This window comes from Acomys russatus, chromosome 27, assembly GCF_903995435.1.
Source record: "Acomys russatus chromosome 27, mAcoRus1.1, whole genome shotgun sequence".
In the NCBI taxonomy this organism is placed as follows: Eukaryota; Metazoa; Chordata; class Mammalia; order Rodentia; family Muridae; genus Acomys; species Acomys russatus.
The window spans coordinates 44503135-44520191 of NC_067163.1; the positions used below are offsets into that span (position 1 = coordinate 44503135).

Below are 17057 nucleotides of genomic sequence, written 5' to 3' on the forward strand. Positions count from 1 at the left end.
GCAGCAAGATCAAATGGAAACGTATGTATGGACCCACATGTTTAAACGAGTTCATAGGAAAGAAAAAAAAAAGGACTTAGGTAAACATTCAACATAGAAGGAAATAAAGTAATAGTCTTTACCGATAAGGTTCAGTTTTATGTTTTCTTTTGGCCTTTTCCTTGTGGCTTAGTGGAATACGTTTCCATAGCATACTCCAGTCCCAGGCCCCTCTGGCAAAACCATCTTCATCCCCACCTTGCTGTGGCTCAATGGAATAATCATTCCCGTCTATGTAATCTATTAGAGGCACAGTGCATGTAGCTCTGAAACATTTACAGAAAATGAAAACGCATTTAAGAACCCCAAACTGACTAGTTCCGCATGCCTGACTACATCCACTCCTCTTGTACCTGGCTTCACTTTGCATTAGGAAAGCTATCATCTAACGGGGGCATAGAGGCAAACAGGTCTCCTGAAAAGGCCAGGGCCTGTGTTAGCGTACAGGCAGAATGGAAGGGATTTGATCCTAGCTATCCGAACACACACTCGGGGCGAAGACCCATGTCACTGAGCTGATTAAATGCTTCCTCCTTTGTACTGTGGCATTGTCGGCAGCTATCTCATAGTAAGTCTGTAGTGTTTATAAGAGCTTTCTGCCTGTTGCTTTCTATGTGCCACGAAAAAAGGACTCCGAGTTTTTGTGTATGCACACTTGCAACAGCTCCATTCAACTCTGTTGCTTTCTGACTCTTTGGAAATAATTATTATGAAACGTCTTTCTCGCTTTTACTTAATTTTCTTCCCACTTTTCATTACAAAACAAACAAACAAACAAACAAAAAACCCATCAAACAAAACTAAAACCTCAGGCTCTGTGTTTTATATGACTTAAATAAAAAGCAAGAATGATGCTTCAGTATCTGTTGAGGGACTTAAGGAATGAACCAAGAACTTGAAGGATAAAAGAAAAAAAAATTCCTTGTATTTGGGCTTTGTAAGATGCTAACACTGAATGGTAACCAGTTGGAGAGAGGGAGGGAGGGAGGAAGGGAGTGAGGGAGGGAAAGAGAAAGAGAGAGAGAGAGAGAGAGAGAGAGAGAGAGAGAGAGAGAGAGAAAACAACCTCTATGGGACCACATCCCTGATATGACAGAAGTAGACTCTAGAAGAGAGCTTCTCTCCTGAGCATAAGCTCACAGGAGGGCCACTGGTTGACACATGGGCTTTGGGAAGCCACTTTCTTGCTGTTGGGAAGGCTTCCACGCTGCCCCGGATATAGTGACCTGGCTGGCTGGTTAGGTATCTTTTCTCCTCGCCTGTGCTTTTCACACTTTAAAAGAAATGTTGAAATGTCAAGAAGCACAGAGATCTGACAGCTCATTAAGTACCAGACTCGTGGCAAACTCATTTCTCTATGCCGAAGGACTATTGTTGTACAGTGTGGCTAGCCATCCCTATGATGCAGGGCTGTTGTGGGGATGAAGGCGGACAGTGTGTGCAGCCTCCCAGGACTTTCCTCTGACCCATGCCATTCGCCACAGAGAATAGGCTGCATTTGCCTAGATGCTGAAATAGTTAAAATTCAGGCCAGAGGGCAGCAGAGGCTTCGGAACTAGGGACTGAGGCTGCCTTTCTATAAATGTAATAGCGATCACTGTTTCCCATAGCACAGTGGTCTATTTCTAAGCCTTAAAGTTTCCCTAGGAAACCAAAGACCTGACCCAAGCAACAGCTGGCCCTAACCATCTAATGTAATCATTGAAGAGGTCATAAGAAATCCAAAGGCTTCATTTCAAGGCATGCGTCTTCAAGCCGTCAGAGCACTTATCCAGGGCAGAGGGAGCAATTCCTATTACTCGGAGGAAGTCTCAACAGAATACTGAGACAGTTCTGCAAGGCCCACCCCACCCTCCCCAGCTTCTTCCACATACAGACTATGTAGGCATGAATCAGCCCAAAGCATCCAGCTAGCTCCACCCAGGAAACACACAGCTCAAGGAAAACACTCCTCACACAACATCTGGGAAACTAGATGCAATGGGGAACACAGAGGAGAACAGTGTTTGTCCTTCTAGGACAAGGTTTACTTTTCAACTAGAAAAGGAAAAAAAAAAAAAAAAAAAAAGCAAGGTGATGTTACCTGTCCTTAGATATGGGAGCTACAAGTGGCGCATACCAGTTAACTGCCACCTCACAGTGGGCATCAAGGTATATCAAAACCTTAAAAAAAAGAGGCAGGGTGAAAGAATACTCCTCACATATGGTACATCACATAATACACAATTTCAAATTAGATGCTAATATAAATTAGCGTTTTAGTCAATTTTGCCATATAAGCTTATCCATTCAAACCAACATTCTCATTTCAATTGAAAAACAAAACAAAACAAACCAAAGGATAATTCAAAATCTATCTGATCTTTTAGTTACCAAAAAGCAAGTGTTGACACTGCAGACAGCATAATAGCACACACTTCCTACCTGTCCGAGTTTTGCCTTCTGAGCACCGATGCTGCGAGCTTGGATTAAACCCTCTCTTCTCTCGTTCCGAAACACCTTCACAAGGCCATTCCACAGTTTTATGTAGTCATCCAGTTTTTCTTTTAAGTGTTCTGTGAATTTAAAAAGATCCAAACATTATCGACTTTTACATAGAAACATTTTTTTTTCTCTCTCTCAAGAAACAAAGATTGGATATAAATGTGCTGTGCAGTCATTAATCGTACATGGGTCAGACCAACTGTTAAATCAATTAAGATGGAGGGTAAGGGCTGGGGGTATAGTTCAGTGGTAGACCATGTGCAAAGCCCTCTCTGCTATCACACCAAAGAAAGATGGAAGGCAAAATGTGTTATAAGTTTTAAGCTTAATATATAGGCAGAAAATTGGGTAGCATAAAAAAAAAATCAAGCATCCCTGTGAACATTAAATGAATATTAAAACTTAAAAATGTCAGATTTAAGCTGGGCATGGTGGCGCAGGCCTTTAATCCCAGTTCTAGGGAGGCAGAGGCAGGTAGATCTCTGTGAGTTCGAGTCCTGCCTGGTGTACAAAGCGCGTACAGGACAGCCAGGGTTGTTAGACAGAGAAATCCTGTCTCAAAGAAAGAAAAAGAAAGTCAGATTTAAGAATTTAAAAGAAAAAACTATGTAATATTTTGCAGTTGAAGGAAGTTCAGGCTTTCTGAAGATGCCCAGTCTATTGATAATGTCCTGCAACCCTGGAGTCTGCATAGGGTATAGGATGTGGTAACATTTTGTTTCCGGGCTTTCTCCAAACATAATAGGTATAGAAAATAGCAGCAGTCTTGCTGTGATGAACTCTAGCCACCAAGTTGTCCTGTAATAATCAGAAGACCTGTTTTTGTCTGTAGCTTAGCATTGTAAGTATGCGTGTAATTAAATTATAATTATTGTAATTAAATATACACATATGCGATTGAGTAGCGGGAATTTCACGTTATGAAAACCAGGCACAACTGGCAAAGTTTGCACTGTGGCTTCCCATTGTAAAGTAACAGCTTTTGTTTGTCACTGTGAGCTCAGGAAATTGGCTCACCAGTTAGAACAAGCTCCTGGGTCCTGCTGAGATGCTTCCTGATGACATAGAAACTGTCCTAAAATTGTTAAAGATTTGGCTCATCAGTACAAAAACCAGTACAACCCCCCCCCCCCCAATTGCTATTTCTAGATATGAGCTGGTGGCAAGAAAGAATGTCATGTAGCCAAGGCTGGCCTCAGATTTACTAGGTAGGCAAGGCTGGCCCTGAATTCTTAGTTTTACAATGGTATGTGTATGGTGTTTACTCTGCATGCATACCTGTGCCCCACTTGTGTGCCTGGCTCAAGGGGGAGGCTGGAAGACAGCATCTTGTCCCTTAAGACTGGAGTTACAAACAGTTGTGAGCCATGCGGGTGCTGGGAACCAAACTGTGGTCCTCAGGGAGAGCAGCCATGCTTGTAACCTCTTTCCAGCTCCCAGGCTTGTATCCTTGATCCCTCATCTCTTAAGCACTACTGTCATAGGTGAGCAAAGCAGCACTGGGCAGTTCACTACCAACAAGATACCCATTCATATGCGTTTTCAGATTTAAGATCTATCTCTCTCTCTCTCTCTCTCTCACACACACACACACACACACACACACACACACACACACAAATTTTGGTACTAACTTTTTTTTTGAGACAAGGTTTCTCTGTGTAGACTTGGGCGTCCTGGACTCACTTTGTAGACCAGGCTGGCCTAGAACTCACAGCTATCTGCCTGCCTCTGCCCCCAAGTGCCAGGATTAAAGGCGAGTGCCACCCACACCTGGCTTTTGGCACCAACTTTTAATGAGTCTTAGAAATAGAATGCTCATCCTTAATTATATTTTCCTACTAAAAATTTTGGTGATGTTCCCTCTCAAAGTTAGTTGTTTATCTCTTTTTTAAAACAGAAATCCTGTCCTTTTCTTTCAAAGCTTTGTACTGTCCTATGCTACTATTCTCTAAAGTCTTTCTGAATTCCATTAGGGCTGTCTTTGGGACACGTTACTTCAACACAAACTTCAAACACATCTTAATGTACAGAAACAAGTGACATGTTTTTCAAATTTAGACTCTTAGTCAAGCAATGGCTTCTCTGTGACCTCACACTGTGGGTGCACTGTGCTTATGCCTCATTGGGTACAATGTTACTTTCTAGATGAATAGTGCTTTCCTACAACCCGTGTTTGTCAGGCTGGGTTTGTGGCTGTCGGTGACCCAGGCTTGTGTGGAAAGGTCACAGGCCACTTGTGAGGAGAAGCATCAAGAATCTACTTGTGTTCCACAGTCCGCTCTTTTCTCTATCTCTGTGTAGGCAGTACACAGCTAACGCTGCTGTAGGCCCACTAGATGGGAAGCAGAGACTATCCTGAACGAGATTCAGTGGGACTGAGAGAAAACCCTGAGCTGCTGCAGACACTAAGGTAGGACTGAGAAAACCCTTGGTTGCTGCAGACCCTAAGGTAGGACCAAGAAAACCCTGAGCTGCTGCAGACCCTAAGGTAGGACGGAAAAAACCCTGAGCCGCTGCAGACCCTAAGGTAGGACGGAGAAAACCCTGAGCCGCTGCAGACCCTAAGGTAGGACGGAGAAAACCCTTGGTTGCTGCAGACCCTAAGGTAGGACCAAGAAAACCCTTGGTTGCTGCAGACCCTAAGGTAGGACCAAGAAAACCCTTGCTTGCTGCAGACCCTGAGGTAGGACCGAGAAAACCCTGCCTGCTGCAGACTGCTAAGTGTGTGTGGCTGTTCCACTTGAAGCCACCTTGGCCTCAGCCAAAGACATATATGGGTGGGAGGAGGAGCCTGCTCTGTTTAAAAGCCGCAAATCTTGCTAAGAAAGAATGCTGTCATTTCCAGAAGCGTAAAGGTAGGTAGATCCTTCATGAGGTTTTATGCTATTTTTGTCTCTTAAAAAAAATCATTTCAAGGTTTACTTTTTAAATCTATTTGGGGCAAAGTACAAACTAAATTTTTATTTCAGCCTTACTAAACAAAAACTACAATTTTCCTGAAGTTAGTAGCAACAGATTTTAATGTTGTCTTGACACTGGGAACACTAATTACAGACCTTCTGGACTTGTGTTCCAGGGGAATCTAGAAGTTTCTGCCTTCTGTGAGGTAAGCAGATCCTGCCTGAGTGTGAGACTTAGAACTGCAGAGTTGTAACATGAGAGGCATAGCTAGCAAGAGGGAAAGTCAGATGCACGTGCAGCTCAAGCACTTTAGAGAGGTAAGTACCTATTCTCTTTATAAAGCTGATTTTTCATTATTAATAATAAAGTTCCTACAATCAGTACAATCAGAGAGCTCAGAAAGTAGTTTTGTAGATTCAGATTTCCTTTCCTTTTTCTTTTTGAGACAGGGCTTCTTTGTGTGGCCTTGGCTGTCCTGGACTCGCTGTGTAGACCAGGCTGGCCTCAAACTCACAGAGATCCGCCTGCCTCTGCCTCCCAAGTGCTGAGATTACAGGCATGTGCCACTGCGCCCAGCGATTTGGATTTTTTTTATACATTTAAAAGTTACTGTGGGTAGTGTCCACAGTATCGCTCTACGGCATATCTCGTTTCCCCCCCTTTTTTTTAAAACCCAGATGTGTTTATTACTTTATGTGTATGTGTATTTGCTTGGCTGCATGGAAGTGCACCACATGTGCACTGTGTCCCTGGAGGCCTGAGGAGGTTGTAGGATCAACAGGAACTGGAGGTACAGGTGGTGGTGAGCTATCACACGGGTGTTGTGAACCAAACCTTGGTCCTCTACAAGAGCAGCCAGTGCTCTTATCCACTGAGACACCTCTTCAGCCCCCTAAAGTCTATTTTCAAATGCTTGCCTTGCGGGGAAAAATATTTTTGATAAAAGCATTTGTCACAGAAAACTGTAACCCAGATAAGACATCCAAATTAAGTATATTTAAGGTAGCTAAAAAGAATGTAAAGCGCAATTAAAAATGATGAGTTAAAAAAAGTTATCAGCTGCAAAAAAAAAAAAAAAAAAAAAAAAAAAAATGAGGGGGAGGAATTAAATCATGACTTTATTTTTTTCTAGTGCTAGCGTATGCGTGTGGATCAAGATTCTAGTCATGTGCTTGGAGAAACAGCACAAGTTTATCCAGACTTTGAGAGTTCTAAGTTGAGCTTTGGAGGAAGGAAGCTGTATAAAGCCACTCTGAAAGACATTTTACAATACTCTTCCACCCAAACATCAGATTTGGTAGTTGTGTCTTATGCACAAAAACCTGTTTGCCAAAGTGTAAACATCCTGTTGTTGTGGAGTAGTTGATGACTTCAGTCAGTTCAAAAACTATTACTGTTTTGTGACAAGCAACAAACAAACAAACATGCGGGTCGTATTGAATTCTAATTTAGCTTGCATGTTGGCTACAACATTGACTGGCACATTTCTGTGATTAAGGATATAGACCTTACAATAATGTATTGAATGAAATTATTCAAATTTAGCTTTAAAAAGTCGGCTCTCTAGAAAAGCACCACTTGATCGCTTCTCTTGCCAGGTTGAACCAAGATGACCCACTGCTTTCCTGCATGCTGTAACGGTCTCCTTTTAAAGAACGAAGAACGAGCCAGGTGCCAGCCTGTGATTACAGTGCCTGGGAGGTGGAGGCAGGATGGTCAGGAATAAGGTTATCTCATGCTACACAAAGAGTTCAAGGCTAGCCTGAGGTACAGGAATCCACCCCCGCCCCCAACAAATACACAGAAACTCATATTTTTTTTTCTTTTAGTATTTTAAATCAAATACAGAATAAAATGAGCTTTCGAAGATGTGTTTGGTATCTACCAGTCACTCGGCATGACCAGTATGATGGTTGATATGATAACTTGTCAGGGTCTGGCCTCTGAGTGCAGGAAGGACCTGGGTCCTTGACTGGAGAAAAGGAAAACATGAGCTGAGCACCAACATTTATCTCCCTCCTTTTTCTCTCCATGGGCTCAATGAGCCCTTAAACTGTGAGCCAAAATAACGCGTTTTTCTTAAGTTTCTTTTGTTGGGCGCTTTGTCACAGCAACAAGAAAGTAACTAATACACTCACATCTTCAGGCCAAATTCAGTATGTCTGCATCATTGTTCAAGTGCAGAATGAAGGCTGTGAGATAGGTAGGTGGCTCTCAGTTTCAAAACTATGACTGGAGCTTCAGGTGGCAAATTGCAAAATAGACATGGCTCCGTTTTCCAGTCTTTCATGAAGTTATGCCTATAACTCAATTCTTGTGAAACCTAAGCCCCACAGAACTGATACAGCATCAGATAATGTTAGAAGGAAGTCTTGAACCCATGGATTTGGATCTAGCAGTTAATTCCTACTGGTAAGTCATGTGGGTTCTCTGAGTCGAGTCGCTTGTATAGATAATTATAGTATTTTAAAGGTTACTGCTAGCATAAAACAAAGTGATTCATATACAGTTCTTGGCACAGTGACAACATGGTAGCATATTACTAGATACCCTTCATTTTTAAAACAATTACTTTGATATCACACTTTAATAATTACTTATAATTGAGTTATTATTGCCAAAATTTTATAGCCAAGATGTCAAGTCTATTGACATTACCTTTACTGCTGAAATCATCGATCAACACGATTTCTGCTAAGTACTTCCGCGGTGTCCTTTTGATTACGCTGTGTACTGTCCTCATGAGAGTTGACCATCCTTCATTGTGGAAGACAATGACGACGCTTGCAGTGAGCAGGTTTTCATCATAGTGCCAATACTTGCATCTGCAAGAAGAAAGTTTCATCACATGTACTCATAGGGAATCTATAATGCTTGGCTTCAGAGTCTCTGTGCTTGCATTTTCTGATTGGCTTAAATATTATTGACTTATCTAGGGAAACAGTATGACGCTCTTTGGATCTCTACAGAAACACCAGATCAAAGAGAGAAGCTGGTGTTTAAAAGCTACTCAGATAGAGCTCCTTGGTATCAGCACACTGTGTGATAAAAGAAATAGTGTGTAAACTGTTGCTGAGCATGCCAAAGATACTATTACGGCTGTCAGCTTATTGTTTTCTATGACACAAATATCACTTTATTTTCTTTCTTGAAACCTGAGCTTTAAGTGAAAGAGATTTATTCTGTTGTCTAATATGACAGTAAAAATATTTAGAAAAAGATTAAGCAGGCAAACCAGGGACACAGGAAAGTCTTCCGAGTTTCCTAGCAAATGAGTATAGCTTTAATGTCATCTAGACCTACTGGATTGATTAACGAGGGATCTTTGGTTACTCTACAAAAAATGTCTGAAACAGGAATAAAGTTGCTGGAAGGCTTTCCTAACAGGAGGAGTCTCGGAACTGTCAGATGAAGACTGCAGGGCCAGAGATGCCTTGCTAAGCACATCTGAAAGGGGGTAAGCCAGAGTCGGGAGGGACCGCATGCTCTTTCAGGGTAACAAGTTTAAAACACAGAAGCCGGAAAGCCTAAGTCTTGGACCTGGGCCTGTGAGACAGACTCATAACGATGCTTGATGAGCAAGCCAGACTGAATTCCTGCAACCCACACAGAAGGTGGAGTGTGAATATGTGAACATGTATACACTTAGCTTTAAACCATTTATTGTATAATCCTCCCCAGGATGGGCTATTCTGTAATCGATTCAGTCATTTCCTTACTGATGGGCATTCTACTTGGTTCTGTGTCCTTATATAGGAACCCATCCTTCTAGATGCTTAAGACCAGGGTCTGTTAAGGACAGAGCTTCATTAGTTTCATTCAGCAGGATGCTCCCGGCAGCTAACACACAAGAGCTGCATCATGATCGGGAATGATGGTTTTGACAAGCACTTGATGTGTTTTCTTCTCTTAGTACGTCCACCTGGTACAATCCTATTCTGAGATGCCCTTGAGAACCAATAAGTCCAGATGGTCCATATTCTGTGAAAGAAGAGCCCTTCCCCTTCCAGAAAAAAAAAGAAGGTAGCAGAAGATCTCCTAGCATGAAGAAATAGAAAATTCTGGAAAAACCAAGAGGACAAGGTCAGAAGTGTCCACATAATTTCAACAGGGAACAGAAGAAGTAACCCCGAGATCATAGCTTGCTGTCTGCTGGGTGACAGAGTGGTAGGAGGTAAAGAATCTATGACATGGAAGCTTTACGCCATGGTTTGGTTCTGGACGACAAGTGGGGCTCACTGAGGACCAAGGTGGAGAGAAGACACTAGAATAAGGATGCCATGGAAGGAACTACTCATTACAAGGACTGGAAATCGCCAGAAGTCACCACAGCACTGATTTTCTGTAGTGAGAATGTGCCCACAAAGCTTAAGTGTTGCAAATCTGAGCCCTAAGTGCAAGACTGTTGGGAGGCGAGGCCTAGAGGGTGAGTCATTCTGTTATCATCACAGTGGGTTTCTCGAAACCCTGAGATCAGCCCCTTCCCTTTGTTTCTCCTCACACATTTACACAGGAACGATTCTGCTGTTAAATCTTTCCCCATGAGAAGATGCAGCAAGGAGGTCCATCCCAGAAGTCTGTCCCTCAGTCTTAAAGCTTCTCCACCCTCGGAATTGTGACAAGTTTCTCATTGTGTGATCTGTTACAGCAACACAAAATGGACTAAAACCAATGTCTCAGAAGCTGATGCAAAGAGTTCAGTGTACTCAAGGAGACAGGGCACCCCGCACTCAGAGCCAGAAGGAAGGTACCAATCACTCTTACCCACTGAGCCATCCCCAGAACAAGCGCCCCCAAGCATTTTCTAGTGACTTCTGTCATTTACAAAAGTAGATTTCAAAACCAAAAATGAAACACGTATTAATACTTTACTTGAGCTGTCTGTATAGTTCGAGTATCATCTGGAGTTTGATGTGAAACCTTGTCACGGGGACTAAAGGTGGTGCTATTGTTAAGAATGCTTGCTGCTCTTCCAGAGGACCGGAGTTACGTTCCTAGTGCCCTCATAAGGAGGCTCACAACTTCCTGTAATTGCATCTCCAAAGTATCTAATGCCCTCTGACCTACCCCAGGTGTGTACGCATGCGCGCGTGCGCACATACACAGACACACACACACCTAAAATAGAGTAATTTAAAAGCCTTATAATTAGACTATTGATGGATGTTATCTAGTTAAGCAGACTATGAAAAAGCTAACAGTTTAGGTTCTACGTGACTGAGGTTTGCACGTACTATTATTAATCTACAGTGCTGTGTGGATTTGTGTGCGGAGGTTACTCAGCTTGTGCCCTTTAAGAGCTGCGTCTTATTTCTAGATTGGCTGCTCCAAGTCTTTATTTTAATAAGGCATAACTCTAGACTCTCTTTTGTTAATTCTGCAGGAAGTCTAAATCTAACAGGGAAGAATTTTTAGGCACAGGAATCAAGCCCATAATTTGAGAAACACTGACTTTTTTTTTTTTTTATTAACTACCTTCTTCCATTTAAAAATAAATATGGAGCTTTTCCTGCCTCCATCTAAAAATACTGTTTATTTAAATAATTAAAGGAAGAGAAAAAGGTGTAGAATGCACCTAAAATGGAGCTTATACTGAAATTCCTGAACATATTAGTAACGGAGACATAAAATTTAACTTAGCATTCAAAATGTACACAGTCAATGAAAGGAGAGTTATCACCATTAAACCCAGTGCATCAAACTCAAGAGACTGTGGTGGCCTTTATCCAAGGATACGGCTTCTGAGCACGCTGGATGGAATGCTTCTAAGTTAGCACCTCAGCACACGATAGGTGCTGCTCCTTCAGATGTGTCATGCACAGAAAAACCACAAAATTTAGTGTCAAAAACTAGAATGTCAACTCCTCCTTACCACTCTCTGGATATGCATTTTACCAGTGTGGCTCCTGGAAGAGATTAGATGACTCTAGGTCAACTTCAGGGTAGAATGCTCCAAACAGGCTCTAGGTATAATTCTTTCATGGCTTCAACCAAAACTACATCAGTCTGACATTTTCTTTTTGTAATTTTATCATATTCTAGCTCCCAAAGCCCTAGAACTTTGCACCCTAAGTTGTTATCGAGGCCAGAGTTTCCTGTTCTGTGTTTACGCTCTCATTGCATTTCACATATTGCCCTGGACGTTGACTCCCGCAGGCCTCGTCTCTGGGATGAGTTTAGCGTCTGTGCCGTATAGGCACCACTCCCAGCTCTCCATGTTGACACCTGGCTCAGTGTGCTTCCTATTGCCTTGTCTACTGTCCCTGTGGCCAAATGTAAGCCCAGGCCCTGTGCTTCAAGTTACCTGCTGTCCCCGAGAGGACGACAAGCCCCATCTCTACTTCACTTGGCAGCACTACCACTCAACCTGTGTGTCTGTACCTTGTCCCCAGAGGTCTGAAGACGTGACAAAATATCCTGCTGAGCTGAGCTGACTGGCTATCACAGTCTCCTGGCCTATTGGGTAAGCTTGTGTCTTCTTTCAAAGATAGGACTTTTGTTTGGGTTCTCTTCATAAACCCATGCTGGCATTTAACGAAGGCCAGTCTTTACGTCTAAGTCACTGGGACCTTGCCTCATGTCACCGTCAAGTGTCCAGCATGAAATCTGTTCTCTTCCTTTTGGAAAATGTTTGTTCTTCAAGCCCCTCCCCTTTCTCCAGTGTCTCTGGGTGAGTGATGAGGGTCCCACTTACTGAGGTGAGTTCCTCAGTTTCTGGTTCTGTAGGGAGCTTTGAAGGCCTGGGGATGGAGGATTGGTTTAACGGCCGGGGGGGGGGGCTCTTGATGAGATAAGCTTGATCCTCAGAACTCACCTGCTAGAAGGAAAAAAATCAACTTCTGCAGGCTGTCCTCTGACCATTACACACACACACACACACACACACACACACACACACACACACACACTCACACACACACACACACACACACACACAGAGTGAGTTAATCTAATAACAAATGAAAAAGTAAAAAGAAACTTTTAGGGCTTAGTAAATCTAACATACTCTTAATATGTCAAATCTAATATGCATATTATTCCTGATGAGTGTGTTTCCCCACTAATATTGTAAAACCATATACTATGGCCAAACAGATCATTTATTCTTTGTTGTTTGCACTCCAAACAGATTCTACGGTTAAGGGGATTAAAGTTTAAGATGACTGCTTCAAGCATCTACATCACATGGTTCTGTCTCCTTAAAGGCAATTCCTGAGCAGGAGACTATATAACACCATCTCCAGGGCAGCAGAATGGACTGGTAGGGAATGCTTGTCCCAGATGGGCCAATAGAGTCCTTCCCTTTGCATTTTGAGCTTGTGTGACTGTAGTTAATTTCTATTTATACTTCCATTGTGAGGCAAGGGTTTGGCATGCAGAGAATCATTTTATAGGGGAATGCAAAAAATATATATACATATATACACATACGTGTGTGTGTATGTACGTATGTATGTATGTATGTATGTATGTATGTATATGGCAATGATTATGAATGTTTAACAGACACATGGCTTCACTTCTTCACTTGCCCTGTCCTGGTTCTGAATCTCCAATGACTCTCACAATCCTGTGTGATCTTGGTTTCCATGAGTTAATCCAACAGTACCTCTCTGCCTACCTGTTTTAGCTTAGCTAGTTTCAAAGATTTGTTTTTAAGTAACTACCACATCTAGCATGTTAACTTCAATATTTTTACTAAATTTCCACTTGTTATGTATATGGGTTCATGGGATAAAACTTAAGGGAGTTTCACTAGTCAACCAGGAAGTCAGCCAGTCTACTTTTCTCTTACAACGTGAGACTGGGAGTTTCTGTCTGGTCGTTGGTGAAGATACAGGAAGATGAGCTGGAGAGGGCCTCTCCAGGAAGTATCACTTGTTAGGACCTAAAAATACTTTGTATAGATGAACAATAGCATTAGAGAATTTTATATGTTACCTAAATTAAAAATAGAAGATACTAATTTGAAGTAATAAACGAAAAAGCTCTCAAGTTCTGTAATCTAGTCATCACCAAAAATTTCCTAAAATCAGATTACTTTGCCAATGTAGAGTCTATTAGGATGGCTAGTGCCACACTTCTGAAGGCTCCACACAGCCTTCCTCGGATGAAGCAAGGACTACTGACTCAGGATTGCTCTCTAAAGGACAGCTGTGGGGTACCATGACCACTTCTGGTTTTTGCTCCCTATTCTAGCCTCTGTGTAGACTGGTCCCTTCTTAATAAAACCGTCTTCCTCTTGACTCAGCACATGGAATGGAGCTGCAGTGTCTTTGAGTCCTAATCATTTCCCCAGATTCCCATCCATGAAAAGCTTGAGCCCTTCTCCTTCGCTGTTAGACACTAATTACTTTCCCCTAATGTTCTTATTAGTCAGTCTTCCTTTGAAGGTCAGATTCAATCTGCAGTAACAGAACTCACTCATCCTATTATCAGCTCAATGAAAACACCAGAAAAGCTAAGGTTGGTTCTACTCAAATAGCATTTCATGATTATGTCAATTCTCAACACATATTTGCCGGTTTGGTTTAAAAAAATGTTTACAGGTCTACTCTTTTTCAGCCTTGTCTGATGTCACAGAACACCATCTAGTTTTCTCTGCAAATGAGTCAAATATTATTGACAGGGAGAATAATAAACCTTATGTTCTTTGGGGAGGTTGAAAATCAAGTCGATAAACACAGAATTAATGGCTGTGTCTGAAAATAAAATTCAACTATCTCACCTGTCACATCAAAGCTAAGTAATGAGAAAGTACGGCTGCTAACAGTAATTCTTGTTTGAATGTACTATGTGGAAACCACAGCAAATAGGAAGGTAAGGGCAGTGTGCAGCTTTGGCTCCGCCCCTCTGCTCAGCTCAATCTCAATACATGACAGATGTCTGTCATGTGCACAAGGTTTAAGACGAGTGCTCCAGTTCCAGCTGGGCTACTGCATCAATTCCTGGGACTAAAGTCTTGTTCTGGGGCTAAACTGGGATTCTGAAGGGTAGTTATAGCCAAACCATCAGTGGACTGGAGGCCAGGGGGCTGTCTCAGCAAAGCAGGTTTTCTAGAATCTTTCCAGGCTGGATCCTGGGCTAAGGGCAGGAGTTATCTGCCCAGAACACGTGCTCTCTGCTGTTCGGCACGTGGGCTCGCACACTGGTGCCGTAGGTACAAGGAATCCCCAGAAACAACAAAGAGGTGGAAGGAGAGAGCCAATTTCACAACTCCTCTGTTTTCTACATATAAAGAGCAACCTGCACGCTCCGTCCTCTCTCACATACACAGAGCCCTCAATAATAAATACAATGAAGAATAGAAAAACTCTGTATATTTATTTCAGTTTTCTCTGTGAGGCAGTCAGTGTCCTGGTACCCTATAGTGAGACAGCTGCCCAGTCATTAGCCATGATATTACCTTTCCTTTCTCTCAGCTCCCTGTCCTGTAATAGCCAATGATCCTTAATGCACTTGTGGTATGGCTAGAATTCACAGCTCGTAAAAAGCCAGAGGAACTCCATGTGATCTCATTTCAGTGACCTGGGTGGGAGACTGTCAAGCATGAGGATAGCTCTGTCTCAGCATTAGCTGCTGCTCCTGCCCTGCCAGTGTCCGGCAGGCAAAACAGGAAGCAGAAGCTAGGGACTGGAGTTTTTGAGGACACTGCAAAGAGACACAGGAGAGACCTGTAGGGTGGACTGATGGTAAACAAGATAAGCATATGCCTCTCTGCTAAGGAGACAGGTGGCAGCAGAGACATGCAGGCTAGACTCAGAGGACACTAACTGAGTGGGCAGCAGAGTGGACAGCACTGAGCTGAGCACAGAGCAACACAAGTGCCCCTGAGGAGTTGTGGGGCATCCAATTCCAAGCACGTGCCCAGCATCCCCATAGGGGGCGAGCTCTCAGAATGCATTCCAAAGAACAGCAGGACACTGATATCCTTGCAAGGCAGATAGTTTGAGGCAGATAATTGGTGATTTGCTGTCGAGCATCCTCGTTTGCTCCCAGACGGGAAGTGTGTTTTCAATAGCTCTCACTCTTCCCAAAGCTTTCCCCCATACATTACCTCCTCCAAGTTTCATGGTAAGCTTGCAAGGTAAGGGGACATTTTTTATCATTCATTTTCTACATACAGGTACCAGGGCTGTTAGCGTGTATGACCTGCCCAGGCAGAGTTAATAACAGAAGTGAGTTAAAAAAATGATTCCTTCTATTGTAGATTTAAAGTTCTTTCCCTTAGAGCACAGCTTTACTAAGCATCACTTACAAACGCATGCTTAGAAAGTAAATAGGAAAATGAGTTCCATATTTTCATCCATACACAAGGAATGCATGGCTACTAACAAAAAATGACTGCACACAGCATGCAGGATTTCTGCCTGGTTTTAAGGGTCGAGGATATTAACTATTTAAAACAAAAAACAAAACAAAAAAAAAAAAAAAAACCCCTAAGAATGTTGCACTGTATTTTTTGGGATAGTGGTCTTCAAAGTTTTCCTCTTTTCTTTTATTTAAAGAAAAACATACTCAGACAGATGTGTCCAGTTAATGATCTGAAATCTCAAACCACAATTTAGAAAAAAAATCTGGCAGTGAGTCCTAGGACAGGACATATGTTCTTGCATATTTCTTCAAAACTCCCTGGGAAAGGAAAAAAAAAAAAAAAAAAAAAAAAAAAAAAAAAAAAGAACATTTCACAGTGTTAGCCATATGTTTATAGCTATATTGGACTCTCATTTCACATAGGAGCTTACATATGATATTCTTATTTTACAGAAATGCCAGCTTATCAAACACCAATATATTGGAGCTAAAACAGCAACCCCTAAGAGGAGGTAAGGATCAACACACTGTGAACCGCACACAGATGCGAAGCCATTAGTAGCAGGAGCAAAGAAAGATTTGTGTTTTGAGCTCGTTAATTAATGTCTGCCTCACCCCATTCCCTGAAGGACCTTGGGCAGCACACAAAGACAGAGAAGAAACCATTAGAGAAATAAAAAACAGAAAGGATGGATAAAGAAAGGAGGTAGAAAGAGAATAAAGAATGCAGTCTGCAAAGTGCATAGCAGAGTGTGAAGGGCCCCAACACACCCAGTTCTAGGGCGCTACTCACAAAAAAATCCACTACCCATGACACCACCCTGAGTTCTGCTAACAGGTGCACCCTTACTCTCTAGCTGCCTCTTAGAGGAGTTTGCCAGTTTGGGCTAGAATTTTCTAGCAGTAAAACCTAGTTAGATCTATGTTTAAGAAACCTATTGCTCAAGTAAAGTAAACTATTCTTGATTCAAAGCCCAGGTGGGAGGTCCATGCAGTCCTGAGTTTCACTGGGCTATGTTTGGTGAAGGCTTCAGTGGTGACAATGGCATCACACCGAGTGCAAGTCGTTAAAAACAGTTGTGCAGGGAACAGGTTGGGCGCTGAAGTTCAGAATGGATTTGAGGATCACACTTTGCAAACATTCCTTCGGATGTTTACTGAGTCATCTTCCACTTCACATTTCGTCACTCAGTGAGCGATGATACGCCTTCTTGGTGCTCTAATTACAATAAGGAAGCTGCATCGACCATATGGAGGACTCATGTTTCCAAAAGCACATTTCAGCTCTGCTAATGACTGAAGAAGAGGTAGGTGCT

The 17057-nt window shown here is 42.4% G+C and overlaps 1 protein-coding gene across 3 annotated transcripts in view; it reads right to left on the reverse strand.

Moving 5' to 3' along the window:
• Nucleotides 1-17057, reverse strand: part of Galnt7 (polypeptide N-acetylgalactosaminyltransferase 7) — a 124691-nt gene that overhangs the window by 17939 nt on the left and 89695 nt on the right. For 2 of the 3 annotated variants that reach the window (XM_051170049.1, XM_051170047.1), the window contains exons 3-5: nt 8086-8252; nt 2464-2594; nt 2123-2202 (exon numbers count right to left, since the gene is read on the reverse strand). In XM_051170049.1, the coding sequence (XP_051026006.1) occupies nt 2123-2202; nt 2464-2594; nt 8086-8252 (378 nt within the window). Of the gene's footprint in view, nt 1-122; nt 306-2122; nt 2203-2463; nt 2595-8085; nt 8253-17057 lie in introns of all 3 variants that reach the window. The other variant, XM_051170050.1, reaches the window with a different exon arrangement.